At 53.3% G+C, this 14,945-nt stretch overlaps 2 protein-coding genes across 4 annotated transcripts in view; one reads left to right on the forward strand and one right to left on the reverse strand.

The window, feature by feature from the left end:
- Zbtb17 (zinc finger and BTB domain containing 17) overlaps positions 1-13,702 on the forward strand; it is a 20,275-nt gene extending 6,573 nt beyond the window's left edge. Inside the window, exons 1-15 of one of the 3 annotated variants that reach the window (XM_028754033.1) lie at positions 3,194-3,219; positions 7,439-7,645; positions 8,321-8,509; positions 9,035-9,175; positions 9,414-9,554; positions 9,941-10,182; positions 10,265-10,407; positions 10,494-10,794; positions 11,056-11,143; positions 11,228-11,344; positions 11,426-11,546; positions 11,679-11,809; positions 12,064-12,273; positions 12,389-12,478; positions 12,558-12,959. In XM_028754033.1, coding sequence (XP_028609866.1) covers positions 7,441-7,645; positions 8,321-8,509; positions 9,035-9,175; positions 9,414-9,554; positions 9,941-10,182; positions 10,265-10,407; positions 10,494-10,794; positions 11,056-11,143; positions 11,228-11,344; positions 11,426-11,546; positions 11,679-11,809; positions 12,064-12,273; positions 12,389-12,478; positions 12,558-12,841 — 2,403 coding nt within the window. In that variant the 5' untranslated portion in view covers positions 3,194-3,219; positions 7,439-7,440 and the 3' untranslated portion in view covers positions 12,842-12,959. Of the gene's footprint in view, positions 1-3,193; positions 3,220-7,379; positions 7,646-8,320; positions 8,510-9,034; positions 9,176-9,413; positions 9,555-9,940; positions 10,183-10,264; positions 10,408-10,493; positions 10,795-11,055; positions 11,144-11,227; positions 11,345-11,425; positions 11,547-11,678; positions 11,810-12,063; positions 12,274-12,388; positions 12,479-12,557 lie in introns of those variants that run through there. The other 2 variants (XM_028754031.1, XM_028754032.1) reach the window with 2 other exon arrangements.
- Positions 13,664-14,945, reverse strand: part of Spen (spen family transcriptional repressor) — a 69,063-nt gene continuing 67,781 nt past the window's right edge. The window contains exon 15 of the mRNA XM_028754030.1: positions 13,664-14,812. Coding sequence (XP_028609863.1) covers positions 14,681-14,812 — 132 coding nt within the window. The 3' untranslated portion in view covers positions 13,664-14,680. The remainder of the gene's footprint in view (positions 14,813-14,945) is intronic.

The raw sequence follows: 14,945 nt of genomic DNA on the forward strand, positions 1-14,945 counted from the left end.
GAGAGAGAGAGAGAGAGAGAGAGAGAGAGAGAGAGAGAGAGAGAGAGAGAGAATACCATTCAGTTCTAAAGGAAAATAGGAAAGTAGAATCATAGAATACAGGCAACAATTGGTCTCCTTTCTCTGTGGGATGGATGGCCATGCTGTGTTTTTTCTCAGTGAAGCCTCTTTTGGCAAGTCAAGGAAGGAGATGATGACATTCTGTTAAGTCTCCAGCACTGAGGCCTCATGTTGCATCTGGTAGAAGAGGTGAGCCCGCCCGCCCGGGGTGGTGGCTCCTCCCTGGCCTCTGGCTCTGTCGCTTCTCCTGCCTGGTTTTATGTACTGTAGTGTCACTGCGCAGGAGTGCATCCGCAGCTCTAGGAAGTGGAAGGCTCCGTGGTTATCCCGCCTTACAGAGAGGGATGGAGGCTGGAGATGTGTGTACTGCCGCCCAAGGGCTAGCTCTGCTTAACTACAAGCCCTGAGCTGTAGCTAAGCCATGGAGCTGTGGCCCCAGCAATGGCAGGCCCCTTTCACAGTATCAGGGTTTCATCTGTGCCTGATGCTGAGGGTCCATTGCTCTCAGAGGACCCTCTTCAGGGATTTCTGCTCCCAGAATCTTCCTGAGAAACACATTCTTTGTGAAAATTTTTGTAATTTTCCATTTCCCATATGATTTTTTTTTTTTTTTTGTATTGAGAAATTTTTAGTCACCAGGTCTTGCAGAAAGTAGGAAATGGTTTTTGTTGTTATTTTGACCCAGAGCCCCAGAGGATAGCCCAGGCTGGCCTTGAGCTAGCAGCAGTCCTCTGCTCTGTGCCTTCTGATGTTCAGAGTTTACGGGGTTTTCTACAGCAGCCCTGTGGTACCAACCCCGAGTGTTGGTGCACACCCTTAATACCTTAAAGGTTTTATGATGGAAAGATCTGAGTGAGGAGCTCCCAACCCAGTGCACCCTTCGTCTGTAGCTTCCTCCTCTGTTTTAGTTTTTAAGGATATTATCAGTGGTAAACAGAAAGGTTCCGGCCAGCAGCTGTCACCAGGAGCTCCTTTTCAGAGGGGCACCTTCACCATTTTCTTTTTTTCTCACATGCCCTGCAGGATGTGGGTGTCCCTCCAGAGCGTGATTCAGTCACGTTGTGACTCAACATTGAATGCTCAGGGCTGTGCTGAGTGTCAGGGGCCTTGAGCCTCTCAAGGAAGAAGTGCTTCCCTGTTCTGTGGTGTTCTGTGGCAGGCCAGAGACTGAACACTTCTAGTGTCAGCAGGGGGATGTTAACAGTTTTTCAGGTTCCGGTGGTGCAATTGAGAATTAAATTTTGTCATGTCAGCTTTAATTATAAGGCAGGGCCTCTTGTTGCCTCAGACTCTGTAGCTGAGGATTTGGGGAGTGTACCGACACTCAGGGTTTGTACATTGCTGGGGATCGAAACCAGAGCTCTGTGTATGCTACGGAAGTGCTCTGCCAGCTGACCGAGGCAGCTCCAGCCATCAGTTGGCGGGCGAGCTCCTGATCTGCTGGCTGTTCTTGGACTGTGGAGGATCAGCTGCCCCTGCTCTGGCTGTCACAGCCCAGCTTGTCCCTGCATGTTCATTTCCTGCCACTCCTCCACGATCTTTCCTTTTTTAAAAAAATCACAGCTGGGCGGTGGTCGTGCACGCCTTTAATCCCAGCACTTGGGAGGCAGAGGCAGGTGGATTTCTGAGTTTGAGGCCAGCCTGGTCTACAGAGTGAGTTCCAGGACAGCCAGGGCTACACAGAGAAACCCTGTCTCGAAACACACACACACACACAAAAAAAAAATCACATTTGTATATTTATGCTGTATGTGTGCATGCATGAGTGTGCGTGTGGGTGTACATGTGGGGTTTAGAGGGTGATTGGCAGGCGTTGATTCTGTCAGACCATGTGAATTGTGGGAGTGAAACTCAGGTCATCAGCTGGCAGAAGTGCCCTTAGCCACCAAGCCATGTGCTGGCGTTTTATCCACCGTCTCCTCCTCTAGTACTGTCTTCTTGTCTGTAGTTGGTCTGAAGTTTGTGACTTTCCATGGGCTCTTGTTTCTCCTCATCTCAGGGATGGTGTCACCTTGCCAGCTTCTCATGATAGAACTGTGTAGCCTCTTTTGCTTCCCGCCACTTCTCCCCTCCACAGCCCACTTCTCCTGCAACAGCTAATTACGTCAGCTCCAACACGTCAGCTGTTGTTTGTTTTTTCAAGACAGGGTTTCTCTGTGTAGCCCTGATTGTCCTGGAACTCACTCTATAGACCAGACTGGCCTTGAACTTAGAACTCAAGAGATAGCCCTTGACAAAACAGGTACCCTTGTCCCATTGAGCTAGGATATACTTTCTCTGAGTAGGACCAAATAGTTTAAAACTTTGTTGGCTCAGGTTCCTTATTATAACGAGAGAGTTGTTCACCAGCCTGGGAAATATTTTGTACTTGATAGGGTGTAAGGGAAATGGCATGAATAGAGGGATCACAGGCAAGTAGAGACTTGTCTCTAAAAAGTACCAACTCCTCAGCCAGAAGGTCTGAGGGAGAGGAGGCTTCATCCCAGTCTGCCTTTCCCTAGCTGGTTGAATGTCCCATATTAGCATCCATCCTGGTGTTGTGGATTCCTGTGTAGAAACACAAGCATATCCTTGCCCCTGTGTCAGCAAGGGGACAGGTGACTGCCATTATGATGTTAGGGGATCTCTCCACTGTACCAATGGCCTCTGCCTCCTAAGCGCTAGGATTACAGACATGGGCCGTTACCTGTGGCCCAACATATGCTCTTAATTGTAGCACTGCTCTCAGCAGAGACCACTGAGTCTATGGCCCTCTCTGCAGTGGCTGCTAGCCTTCCAGCTTCTCTGCTGTCCCTTAGCTAAGTGGCCCTTTCAGAGTGTTGCCATTCAGTTCTCAGTCCTCACAAGGCTTTTTAAAAAGTGTGTTTAAAAGAATCATGGGCAAATGCTTATCGTGCACAAAACTTTAGAGAAAGGACATTGCCGTCTGCCTGTGGCTCCATAGTGGATTGTGGGGCCTGGGTTTACAGTGGCACACCCTCCTCTTGTACCTTCTTCCAGGTCTTTGTTTCAATTCTCCCTCCTCTGAGAGGTCCTCCTCACTCCCTCTGACTGTCAGGTAGTTCTACCCGGCTCTGCACAGCACTGATACCTGCGTTACATGTGGTATCGGTGGTTAACCTTCCTCGGGAGGCTCAAAGCTATAGTGCTTCACCTCAGGTGAGTGCAGAGAGGAGCATGAAGCCCCCTGCTCTTTTCTCTGTGCCTAGTCTGCTTTATGAGCTGTGGGGTCACCGGTGATAACTGGAGGTGCTAGGTAGCAGGGCCATCCTGGTTCATAGAGTGAACATTTTCTCAAATGCTTCTGTTGCCCTCAGTGTGTCCTGCATTGCTATAACAGAGTACCTTGGGCTGGCAAATTAAACAGGTATGGTTCTTGTCGTTCTAGAGGTTGGGACAACCAATATCAGGATGCTGGTTTCTCTGCTTGTTAGATGGGAAGACTAGGAGGCCAAGGTCACCCTTGGCTCCATCACAAGTTCAGAGCCAGCCTGAACTCATGTGACTGTGTCTTAAGAAACACAAGTTAACCAAAGGGGCCAGCATCTGCTCTGGTCCTTCCTTCTGCTCCCTCTTGATGGCTATTGAGGATGGTGAGAACCCCCAGTAGACTGCCTGCCCTGGGGTGCACAGCTTCGGTCCTCGTACTTGGGAGGTGCAGGAGGAGAGCTGTGGGTTCAAGGTCAGTCTGTGCTGCACAGTCTGAGGCTGCTCTGTGTTGGCTCAAGAAAGAAAAGGAATTTGTTTTTTATAATTACAGAAAACACTATAGATTCAGGACTGGTAAACTTCCATTAGGTTAGGGTAGCACTGTCAGTAGAGGGTGAAGTGCCGGAAGCTGGAGTTTCAAGCAGGCCTGGAAGTTTCTATAAGGATCTGTATGTATGCTTAGATGAGGGACTGAGAACAGCTCAGGGGTCAGGCTCTTAGAGCCCTGGGTTTGATCCTAGCACGGTCTCCCCTCATTCACTGAAGAAGGATTATCTTTCTAGATTGTGTGTGTGTGTGTGTGTGTGTGTGTGTCTGTCTACATCTGTATATTGAGAAACCCTGCTAAAAATGGAAGAAACAGTCTCAATACGAGGCAAGCATTTGCTGGGAAAGGAGCACTGTGGTAGCAGGCAGGATGCTGATGGTTATTTCTCTGCCAGGTTATACATGAAGACACAGGTTGGGAGTGAGGTTGGGTGCATGGTTTTCAGCCTCCCAGGGTGGCCTTTATGATCTTCGGTTTCCTTGGCCTGAGCATATATATGTCTTGTCTTTTCTGGATCATCAGGAAAGGTGAGCTGCACTTGGTGGTGGCCTCTCTGTGTGGAAGCTGGAACTGGCCAGTCCGTTGGGGAGCCAGCAAAGCTCAGTGTGTACTTGAGGGAGGTTGCTTTCTGTCCAGCGATGTGGCCCCACCCCTCGTGCTAGTCAGGGCTTGCCACTGGCTTGGGTCCTATTTCAGTGTCTGACAGGCTATGTGGCTTTGGGAGGGAGCTGTGCAGGTCAGTCCTCCTGGTGCTTCATTCAGGCAGTTGGCCTCACATACCAGGTGGTCTTGGGTTGTTAACAGTTTAGTCAGTCTGTGTAAAGTGCCTGTCGGCCGAGAGCCTTCACCCCTCCATGCTCTGTTCAGCATGCCTTCCCCATGTCTCACCACCACCGCTGGGATTGTGTTACAGGCATTTTCCAGATTGTGTTTAGGAGGGACGGTGGCTTATGATTGGTGGGTCTAGTCACCCAGAGTGTCTAAGTAAAAGGATGCAGGGACCATGTGATTTGGGGCCTTAAAAAGAGTGACTTAGCCGGGCGGTGGTGGCACATGCCTTTAATCCCAGCACTTGGGAGGCAGAGGCAGGTGGATTTCTGAGTTTGAGAGTTCGATGGACCTTGTGCTGTGACTGGTACTTATGCCTTGTTTTTTGTTTATTTAAAAACCTTGAACTTGCTGGGTGTGCTGATAAATGCTTTTGATCTAGCACTTGGGAGGCAAAGGCAGGCCTGCAGATCTCTGAGCTCTAAGCTAGTCAGGACTAGACAGTGAGACCTCGTCTCAAAAAAAGAAAGAGAGAGAGAAAAAGAAAAGAAGAGAAAACCAACTCCAGATGCCCACTGATGGGGTCCCATGAGGCCCAGGGAGCAGACAGCCGCACAGTTGGCTCCCAGGCTCTAAGAAGTTACTGCCTCTGATGCTCCGCTCTGAGTCGGTGTGCTTTGCCACAGAGTGTGGGCTGAAGGACACAGGGAGGAGAGGATTGTGGTAGACCAGGAATAGGTGAGCATCCTGGACAAAGGAAGGAGCCCAGGGCTCCACTAAGACCATCGGCCTCCACGTCTGCACTAGACAGTCACTCAGGATCTAGCAAAGCAAACATGGGGTGTTGGCTCCCTGTCTGTACTCAGGAGGTAGCTCACTGGCTGTGGAGATGGGGACTAGGACTCCAGACTGCCCACAGCTTTTCCACCTCAGAAGGCAGTACTAGGAGCACTCTGGCGTGGGGTGTCCACACCCGCTGTGTGCTTTGGTATGTGCACCCTTCAGCTCCTAGGCACCCCAGAAAGGCCACTTAACCCTAGGCCTGGGCGTTTCTCTCTCAGTGTTTTATACTCGGAACAACTCTTGAGTTTTCCCTCTCTTCCCTTCAGATCACCAGTGGGAGTTTGCTCTTTCTGGACCTGGTGCAATGGTTCTCAACCTGTGGGTCATGACCTCTAAGGCCTGATGACTCTTACACAGGGGTCACTTAAGACAATTGGAAAATAGATATTTGCATTAGGAGTCATAACAGCAAGCAAATTACAGTTATGAAGTGTAGTGACGAACATAAGGTTATAGTTGGGGTTAGCACAACATAAGGAACTGATGAAAGAGTTTCAGCATCAGGAAGGTGGAGGACCACTGGCTTAGAGAAGGTGCCCAGTGGTTTTGCTGTGGGTGTCCTGTGCCTATCACTTGCTTCAGGCTGCGTCCTAGTTATAGATGTTGGCACTGCCAGGCCCAAAAGCAGTGTCCCTGCTTGGACCTGGGGGAACAGGGCTTGGTCTCCAGTTTGAACTTGCATTTGGCTTGATACCACTGCCACACTCCCCTTAGACACTTTCCTTAGATCAGCATGTACGTGTCCCCATGTTTTCTTGTTGTTTAAGACAGTGACTCTGGCAAGCTTGGAACTCATCATCCTCCTGCATCAGTTTCCTAAGTGCTGAGATTACAGGCACATACTAAGAAGTTTCCAGAAACCACAGAGTGGTAAATGTGCCTGTGCTAGTGTGAGGGGAATGACTTCTGTCAGCTCTCCTCAGTCATTGCGGCTCCAGGCCAGAAACAGCCTGGGATGGTGACATCAGGAGTGGCCAGTGCTGCTGCATCAGGGCACAGTGCCCCAAAGTCACTCTCCTGCTCAGGGCAACCTGGTTCTGGAGTGGCTGACTGTTACTGGGGTTTGGATCCAATGCCATAGCCTGCTCTATGTACTTTGGCCTCACAGTGCCAGGTTTTACTTTGAAATGTTCCGAAGCAAGTTTTTTCTATAAAGAAAACCCCATTTGTTTTCCTAGAAGATTGCTGATCTTGAGAAGATTCTGCAGTGGGGCCAGGCTGGCACGGGCTGCTTGAGTTTTTATCTCCTCTCTCTGTCTGTCTAGTTGATAACTGAGGAGCAGCCTAGGACCATCACTAAACCCTTGGGACAGCCGTGGGATTTGCCAGCATTAAGGGAGACCCTTAACACCGCAGCCAACCCAGGCAGCCCTTGGCTCAGGACAGGAGACTCAGGTGTTTCTGGAGACACCAGATTTAACCCACTTCATGTAGTGCCTGAGAGGGAGGGAGGGAGGAGCTGAGCAAGGGTGGGGTGGGAAAGGCCAGGAAGGAGAGAGACAGAGTAAGATCCCCACCCTAAAGAACTAATGAACCCAGCCACTGTGTGCACAGGGAACTTTCCGGAGCCTGTGGGAGCCATGGAGAGGGAGCCCTGCAGCTGAGATGAAGAGCCATCCGCACTTAGAACCTTTTAGTCTAACAGTGTGTGTGTTCTTGTTCGTGGTCAACTGTTCTGTGAGACAGCACAACCACTTTGCTTCATTACTTTGCTCTTCTGACTCCTTAGCTCATTACCTGGTGTGTTCTGCTGTGGGGCCAAGATACGGGGCTTCCTCTTGATCCTTTCTGCTGTGGGGGACTTGTCTTGTTGAGTAAGCTTTGGGAGCAACTGGGCTGCTTTGGCTTGCAGTAAGTGTGTGGAGTTGTCTGCCCTTTCGTGGTAGAAAAGCCTCTCCCGTGTTTAATTCTGTCTCCTCTGTGAGTCTTACCTGGGCTTGCTTGGCAATTGGCAGTGAGTTGGGCTGGCATCCTTTCTCAGTGCTGACAGAAGGTTCTGGCTTTCTGCAGCCATGGATTTCCCCCAGCACAGCCAGCGTGTCTTGGAGCAGCTGAACCAGCAGCGGCAGCTGGGCCTTCTCTGTGACTGCACCTTTGTGGTGGACGGCGTTGACTTCAAGGCTCACAAGGCGGTGCTGGCAGCTTGCAGCGAGTACTTCAAGATGCTCTTTGTGGATCAGAAGGATGTGGTGCACCTGGACATCAGTAATGCGGCAGGTACCCTGATGGGGCCAGGGCTTCATCATGCAAGGCCCTTCTAGGGCAATGCCAGCAGGCCATGTCCCACCTGCGTTTGAGCTCTGACCCTGTAGGTACCAAGTTCCTCCCACCTTTCAGAGATGCTTCTGACTAGATGTGAAGTGGGCAGGGGGTGGGGAGACAGATTCACTGTATGCTTAGGGCACAGAGAAAGTAGGACCAGTCTTGTTAGCAGGGACAGAGAGAAGCAGGCCCTAGACCTTCCTGATTCTTCTCTGTGGCCATGTCAGTCCTGGAGCTGACAGCCAGGCTACGGAAAGGATGGGGAGTTAGCTGGGACACAGGCTTGAGATGGGCCTGGAATTGAGGAAGGGTGGACCAGCCCGATCACCTGTTTTTGAGATGGTAAGGTCAAGATACTATCCCATGTTATAGATGTGGAAACAGATACCCAGAGGTCAGATGTCTGAGCATTTGGTAGAGCAGATAGATGATAGATCTTAAAGACCACATGGTCAGTAGGGAGGGATATCCTTGTGTATCTTTTTAGAAGCTGTCCCCAGCCAAGCAGACAGGTGGTGAAGCCTTTGCAAACTCTGATTGCACATTGGTAGGCCCCAAAGTGGGTGTGTAATGGCGTCCTGTCCTTGGCAGGCCTGGGGCAGGTACTGGACAGCGTCCTGTCTTTGGCAGGCCTGGGGCAGGTGCTGGAGTTCATGTACACGGCTAAGCTGAACCTCAGCCCTGAGAACGTGGATGATGTCATGGCCGTGGCCAGCTTCCTCCAGATGCAGGACATTGTCACGGCCTGCCAAACGCTCAAGTCCCTCGCTGAGCCGACCAGCACTGCTGGGGAGAGTGCAGACGCCTCAGCTGTGGAAGGTGAGGTCATTGGCCAGCCGTTCCTGAGAAGTGGCTTCTGGAGCCCTTGCCTGACTGTAGGTTACCTCACTGGGTCTCAGATTCCTCGTCTACCTTGCCTTTGTTGTGGGGATGCTGTTAAGGTGTGTCTAGCACTTCTGGAAAGGGTCCTCATGCCTGCCCCTTTCTACCTTTGGGCAGCAGAGGGCAGGAGCCACACTTGGGCCACTAGGTGCCCAGAGCTGCTGTCTGAGCCTCTTAGAGCTGCCCTTCCAGAAGCTCTCTTGGTGACCTCTCAGAAGCCTGTAGACTCCTAGGTCAGGTCAAGGGCCATGCCTCCCGCTGTTGAGCACAGTGCCTACTGCCCCTGTAAAATCATCTCACTCTTGCCGTCCAGGCTTGGGAAATCAGTGCCCTGCGCTGAGGCGTTCCCTGAACAAACTAGTGAAGTACCTACAAGTCCTGAGGGGGACTCAGGAGCCACCTCATCCCTCTGGCCATTGACACTTGATGAAAAACGACAAGTCTGTTGTGTTCTGTCTCCAGGAGGAGACAAGAGAGCCAGAGAAGAGAAGGCTGCTGCCACCATGCTGAGCAGGCTGGAGCAAGCGAGAAGCAGTTCATCCACAGGCCCAGGCAGAGAACTCAAAGAGGAGCGGGGTGGCCAGGCAGAGAGCGCATCCAGTGGTGAGTTCTGATGGGGTCTCACAGGCTGGCTCCCTGGAAGGAGGTCCTGCCCGGCACCTGTGCAGTGCAGCCTGGGCCCCAGGACAGTGATGGCCTTGTGACTGGGAGCATGCGCTCCTGTAAGTTTCTGGCTCCTGTCTGGCTCAGACAGTTGGTTGTACAGGGTTTGTTCCCGCCATGGAAGAGACCTATTGGGCCTCTGGACAGAGTCCCAATCCAGCCTTCCATCCTTCTTCAGGCGCAGAACAGACGGAGAAGGCAGATGCTCCCCGGGAGCCTCCACCTGTGGAGCTCAAGCCGGACCCCACGAGCGGCATGGACCCCACGGGCAGCATGGCTGCTGCAGAAGCCGAGGCCTTGTCAGAGAGCTCAGAACAAGGTGCCCCTCCCCCAGCCAGGGGTTCTGCACCCTCTTAGATCACCTCTTCTGTGTCTAGCCTGATGCTCAGACTCATCCTTCACTCTTGAGCTGTCTTCATTCCACGTCCCCATCCCCTCCACGCTCCTGTTAGTCCGCAAGCATCCTGACACAGCCCCAGAGCTTCCTGCTCAGCCCTGGGCATGACTCGTGTGTGCCATGCTGCCCACAAGCCTCACAAGGACTTGGTTGGCTGGAAATGCCCACACTCACTTGCCTGAGGTGGCGATACCAGTGTTACAAATCCTGGAGTCACTCTCACCTAAAGAAGTGGGGGGGACTTGGGCCAGACCTAGATAGTGCTCTGGTCCCAACCACATCCTCAGTGGCTGCTCTTTTCTGTGCAGAAATGGAAGTGGAGACGGCCAGCAAAGGAGAAGAGGGACAAGAGGAAGAGGGCACAGGGCCTGCCACAGTCAAGGAAGAGGGAGTCCATCTGGAGAACGGGGAGCCTCCTGAGGAGAATGACGAGTCTGCGGGCACAGACTCTGGGCAGGAACTTGGCATGGAGGGCCAGAACCTGCGCTCGGGCACCTACGGGGATCGCACTGAGTCCAAGGCTTATGGCTCCGTCATCCACAAGTGCGAGGTGCGGGGCCGTGGGCGGTGCCAGCCCTGAGCCTCCAGGGTCTCTGCGGCCCCTCACGCACCCCTTCCTGCTGCGCCTGCAGGACTGCGGGAAGGAGTTCACGCACACAGGGAACTTCAAACGGCACATCCGCATCCACACGGGCGAGAAACCGTTCTCATGCCGCGAGTGCAGCAAGGCTTTCTCGGACCCCGCAGCGTGCAAGGCTCACGAGAAGACACACAGGTACCCACCCTGTCTCCCCCAGGCTGGGCACCTGTTTGGGACCCTGGAGCACCCTTTCTTGTCACCCAGCACCTTCTGACCCACAGCCCGTTGAAACCCTATGGGTGTGAGGAGTGCGGCAAGAGTTACAGACTCATCAGCCTGCTGAACCTGCACAAGAAGAGGCACTCGGGGGAGGCGCGCTACCGCTGTGGGGACTGCGGCAAGCTCTTCACCACTTCAGGCAACCTCAAGCGCCACCAGCTGGTACACAGTGGTCAGAAACCCTACCAGTGTGACTACTGTGGCCGCTCCTTCTCTGACCCCACCTCCAAGATGCGCCACCTGGAGACTCATGACACAGACAAGGAGCACAAGTGTCCCCACTGCGACAAGAAGTTCAACCAGGTGTGCACCCTCCTGAGCCAGCACTGGAGGGCTCCTGAAGCTCCCCAGGGTTAGCACACCACAGCCACTGTCTATGGACAGGGACTTTCCTAGGATGATACCCTGGAGGGCTGTGGTTGGTTTTCCTTCCAGTGCTGGGCTTCAGTCAGGAATGGAGCTCTGCCCCTTGGAGAAACCAGGAAGTCCACTATTCCCTGGCTTACGGGGTTGGGGAGAAGCCAGGTCCCAGGGGGACCCTTCTGAGCCCCTGTCTGGGTGCAGGTGGGGAACCTGAAGGCGCACTTGAAGATCCATATTGCCGACGGCCCTCTCAAGTGCAGGGAGTGCGGGAAGCAATTCACCACCTCAGGTAAGCCCGCCCAGAGCACCCGTTCCCCGAGCCTCGCCCCCGGCCCTCAGTGCAGCACACTGGTTTTGCCTTCCATCTCCAAAGGGAACCTCAAGCGGCACCTGCGGATCCACAGTGGGGAGAAGCCGTATGTATGTACCCACTGCCAGCGGCAGTTTGCTGACCCGGGCGCACTGCAGCGGCACGTTCGGATCCACACGGGTGGGTGAGGAGGGCCCGTGTGGGCTGTGGAAGGGGCACAGGGAGCCCAGCGGGTGCTAGTGCCATGTGCCTCTGCCCCAGGTGAGAAGCCGTGCCAGTGTGTGATCTGTGGCAAGGCCTTCACCCAGGCCAGTTCCCTCATCGCCCATGTACGCCAGCACACGGGGGAGAAACCCTATGTCTGTGAACGCTGCGGCAAGAGGTAGGCCTGCGCCCACCCCAGGGAGCCTCAGGCCAAGTCTCAGGCTGTGTCCCAGAGTGGTGGGGACCCTTAGATCCCTCCACACTGAAGCTCCTGTGAACCAACATGAACCCCTTATTTGTGGCCTTGTAGATTTGTCCAGTCCAGCCAGTTGGCTAATCACATTCGTCACCATGACAACATCCGACCACACAAGTGCAGCGTTTGTAGCAAGGCCTTCGTGAATGTGGGGGACCTGTCCAAGCACATCATCATCCACACTGGTGAGCTCACACTCCCCAGCCCACTCCGGAGGACACTGGTGGAGGGGTGGAGGGAGGGAGCCCCACGCCACATTTGCTTAACAGGTAGCCTTGAGGTTCAAATGTGGGCTCCACCTGCCTTCCAGGAGGAGGGTGCACTTGAGGCTTCTGGTGGCACTGTCGGCTGCCTCAGAGAACTTCTTGCTAGAAAAGCTGGGGCTGCTGGGTACTGGGAGGCCTGCAGGTGACAGGATGGTAACTTGCCTCCCTGCCAGGAGAGAAGCCTTATCTATGTGACAAGTGTGGCCGTGGTTTCAACCGGGTAGACAACCTCCGTTCTCACGTAAAGACTGTGCATCAGGGCAAGGCGGGCATCAAGATCCTGGAGCCAGACGAGGGTGGTGAGGTCAGCATGGTCACTGTGGATGACATGGTCACACTGGCCACTGAGGCACTGGCGGCGACAGCGGTCACTCAGCTCACAGGTGTGCACTGTGGGCAGGGCGGCAGAGGGCAGCAGCTACAGCAGCTTGCCTCAGTGGCAACAGTGGGGTAGGTCCCTGTGGCTTCTGCCTCAGGCCCTGCTGACTCTGCCCACAGTGGTACCAGTAGGGGCCGCAGTGACAGCTGATGAGACAGAAGTCCTCAAAGCTGAGATCAGCAAAGCTGTCAAGCAAGTGCAGGAAGAAGGTGAGAGGGGCAGTCCGGGGCATGACCACCAGTGGACCCAAGGTCCTTCCTGTCCTGACCACAGCCCCCACCTCCACAGACCCCAACACTCACATCCTCTACGCTTGTGATTCCTGTGGGGACAAGTTCCTGGATGCCAATAGCCTGGCCCAGCATGTTCGGATCCACACAGCCCAGGCACTGGTCATGTTCCAGACAGATGCGGACTTCTACCAGCAGTATGGGCCAGGCAGCACATGGCCAGCTGGGCAGATGCTGCAGGCTGGAGAGCTGCTCTTCCGTCCTAGGGATGGGACTGAGGGCCAGCCCACACTGGCAGAAACTCCACCCACAGCTCCTGATTGCCTGCCACCTGCCGAGTGAGCAGGTGGCCCTCTGACTGTTTATTTAAGGACGGATGGCACCCTAGGACGGCACCCTAGGACTCAGGTGCTCCTGCCCCATTCCCTAGAGAGAATAAATTTGATTATTTTCTAATGTTGCCTGTGGTTCCTATGTCACCAGTGGGTGGGGAACAGGCAACTATACAGCTGACAGTTTAATAGTAACTTCCTGGGATGTCCCACTGTCCCTCATGGGAAGAAGTGGAGCTCCATACTGTGCTAAGTTATTCAGCCACAGGTCGCCCCGTGGCTGAGGTGCATCTTGACTCACCCAGGCCTGGTCCAGCCAGAGCAGCAATGCAGGTACAGACCTCTAGCTGGCTTCTCAGTAAAGTAGGGCCCAGTACTATTGCTGTGCAATATTTGCTGCAGTGTGCCACCAGGCTGGCAAGGAGACAGGGAGCAGCCAGCTCTGACGACGGAGCTGGCTTTCCCAAGTAGGAGCCCCACTGACCTGGACAGGCCTGCTTTGTAGTCCCCTTGTGTCCCACAGAAAATGCTTGGTGCCTCAGCTGCTTCTTGAGGCAGATACAGAATTAACAGCCCCAGGAATAGTGGGCACCGGGGAGGGGAGAAGAGAAGGCACCAGCATGAGCCCAGAGCAGGAGCTTGCAAGGGGCGGAGAAAGGGTCTCAGTATGTACCAAAGTCTGAGGTGCCTTCCCAGCAGGCTGAGCACAAGGTGGAAGGCTCTGGGGAAGATTAGGTAGAAGGGTCCTTGTTCACAGACGTGGGGTGGGACCTGCTGTGCAAGTCAAGAACCCTGAGGCTCCTACTGAGTGACAACCACCTTCACACTTGAGGTGTTTTGTATTTTTTAATAAAGTTTGTAATCCAATGGACACAGAACAAAACTGCGCTGAGAAAAACAGTTTCATAAATTAATAAGTGTTAGGAAGTCAGGGAGAGGTCCAGGTCACAGGAAGAGGGGGTGGAGTAGCCAGGTTTTTTGTACAGGTGCAGTGTGACACTTCCGTGCTGCAGGAGCAGGACCCGTGCAGTGACGAAGCGCACGTATACAAATGAGTGACGGTACAAAGTCTGAGTATGAAAATAAGATTTTCTTTGAAAACACATTTTTGGCACAGATTAAAAAAAATGTATGTCAGGGAAATTTGATTTAAGTCAGTATTATATATATTTATATATATTATATATTTATATATACACATCCCAAGTTCTGCACATCCGACCAAGAAAGAAAATCCTTCTGTTCGCTTTTACTCAACTGTAAACTGTACATCCGATGAGTTGAAGGTGGTGGTGGCGGCAGGAGAATTAAGAAAGATGACATGTCCGATGAGCAGGGGAAGGGAGGAGGAGATGGGGCGAAAACCCACTGAAATGTTCCTTGACCCCAAGGCTACATACAGCACAAGTCCCAAGTCCTGCATGAGAGTCCACGGCGTGCTCACGCACACACGTCCAGAGCATCACAGCCTGTGTTCACTGTGCGAGTCACTAATTTAGTGCAAAGGCTGTTCTATCTGTTTAACAAAAACAGAAGCATCCCATGGCCCGGTTCCTTTTCTCCAAGTGAGGAGAGAAACCCAGCCCCTAAGGTTTCTGTGAGTCCATGGGTCGGTGGTCTGTCCTGGGCGAGAATTCATGTAAACATACAAGCAGCACCACCCCCAAGAGGAGGTCTATCCATAGAGCTGGGCGGGCACGAGGGCGGGGGCAGCTGGTGGCGCCTGGCAGTCTGCCCCTCAGCCGCCTCCCCTCTGCCTGGCTGGGTTGTCCACGGTTCTGTCCTGTGTTCAATTTTTTTTGCAGCAGAGCCTCAGGAAAATGCCCTGAGGTGGCGACCATTCAGAGCCTCACACTGAGGCAATGACAATCATGAGGTGAGGAGAGATGTTGGAGATGCTGGCAAGGAGGTCAGGAGCCAGCCGGGAGAGGTGACTCTCGGAGAACTCACAGGGTGGGAAGATCTGCAGCACATAGGCGGGCTGGAGAGAGAAAGTGGGAACTACTGTCTTCCATGACCTTGCCACCATGCTTGTACCTCGCAGGCCTTATCAGGCCCCATGCAGGGCATCAAGGCATGGTGCCATGTCACCAGCTCTACAGTTCAAGGCTAAC

The sequence above is a fragment of the Grammomys surdaster genome, unplaced genomic scaffold (genome assembly GCF_004785775.1).
Source record: "Grammomys surdaster isolate TR1022 unplaced genomic scaffold, NIH_TR_1.0 125977, whole genome shotgun sequence".
Classification (NCBI taxonomy): Eukaryota; Metazoa; Chordata; class Mammalia; order Rodentia; family Muridae; genus Grammomys; species Grammomys surdaster.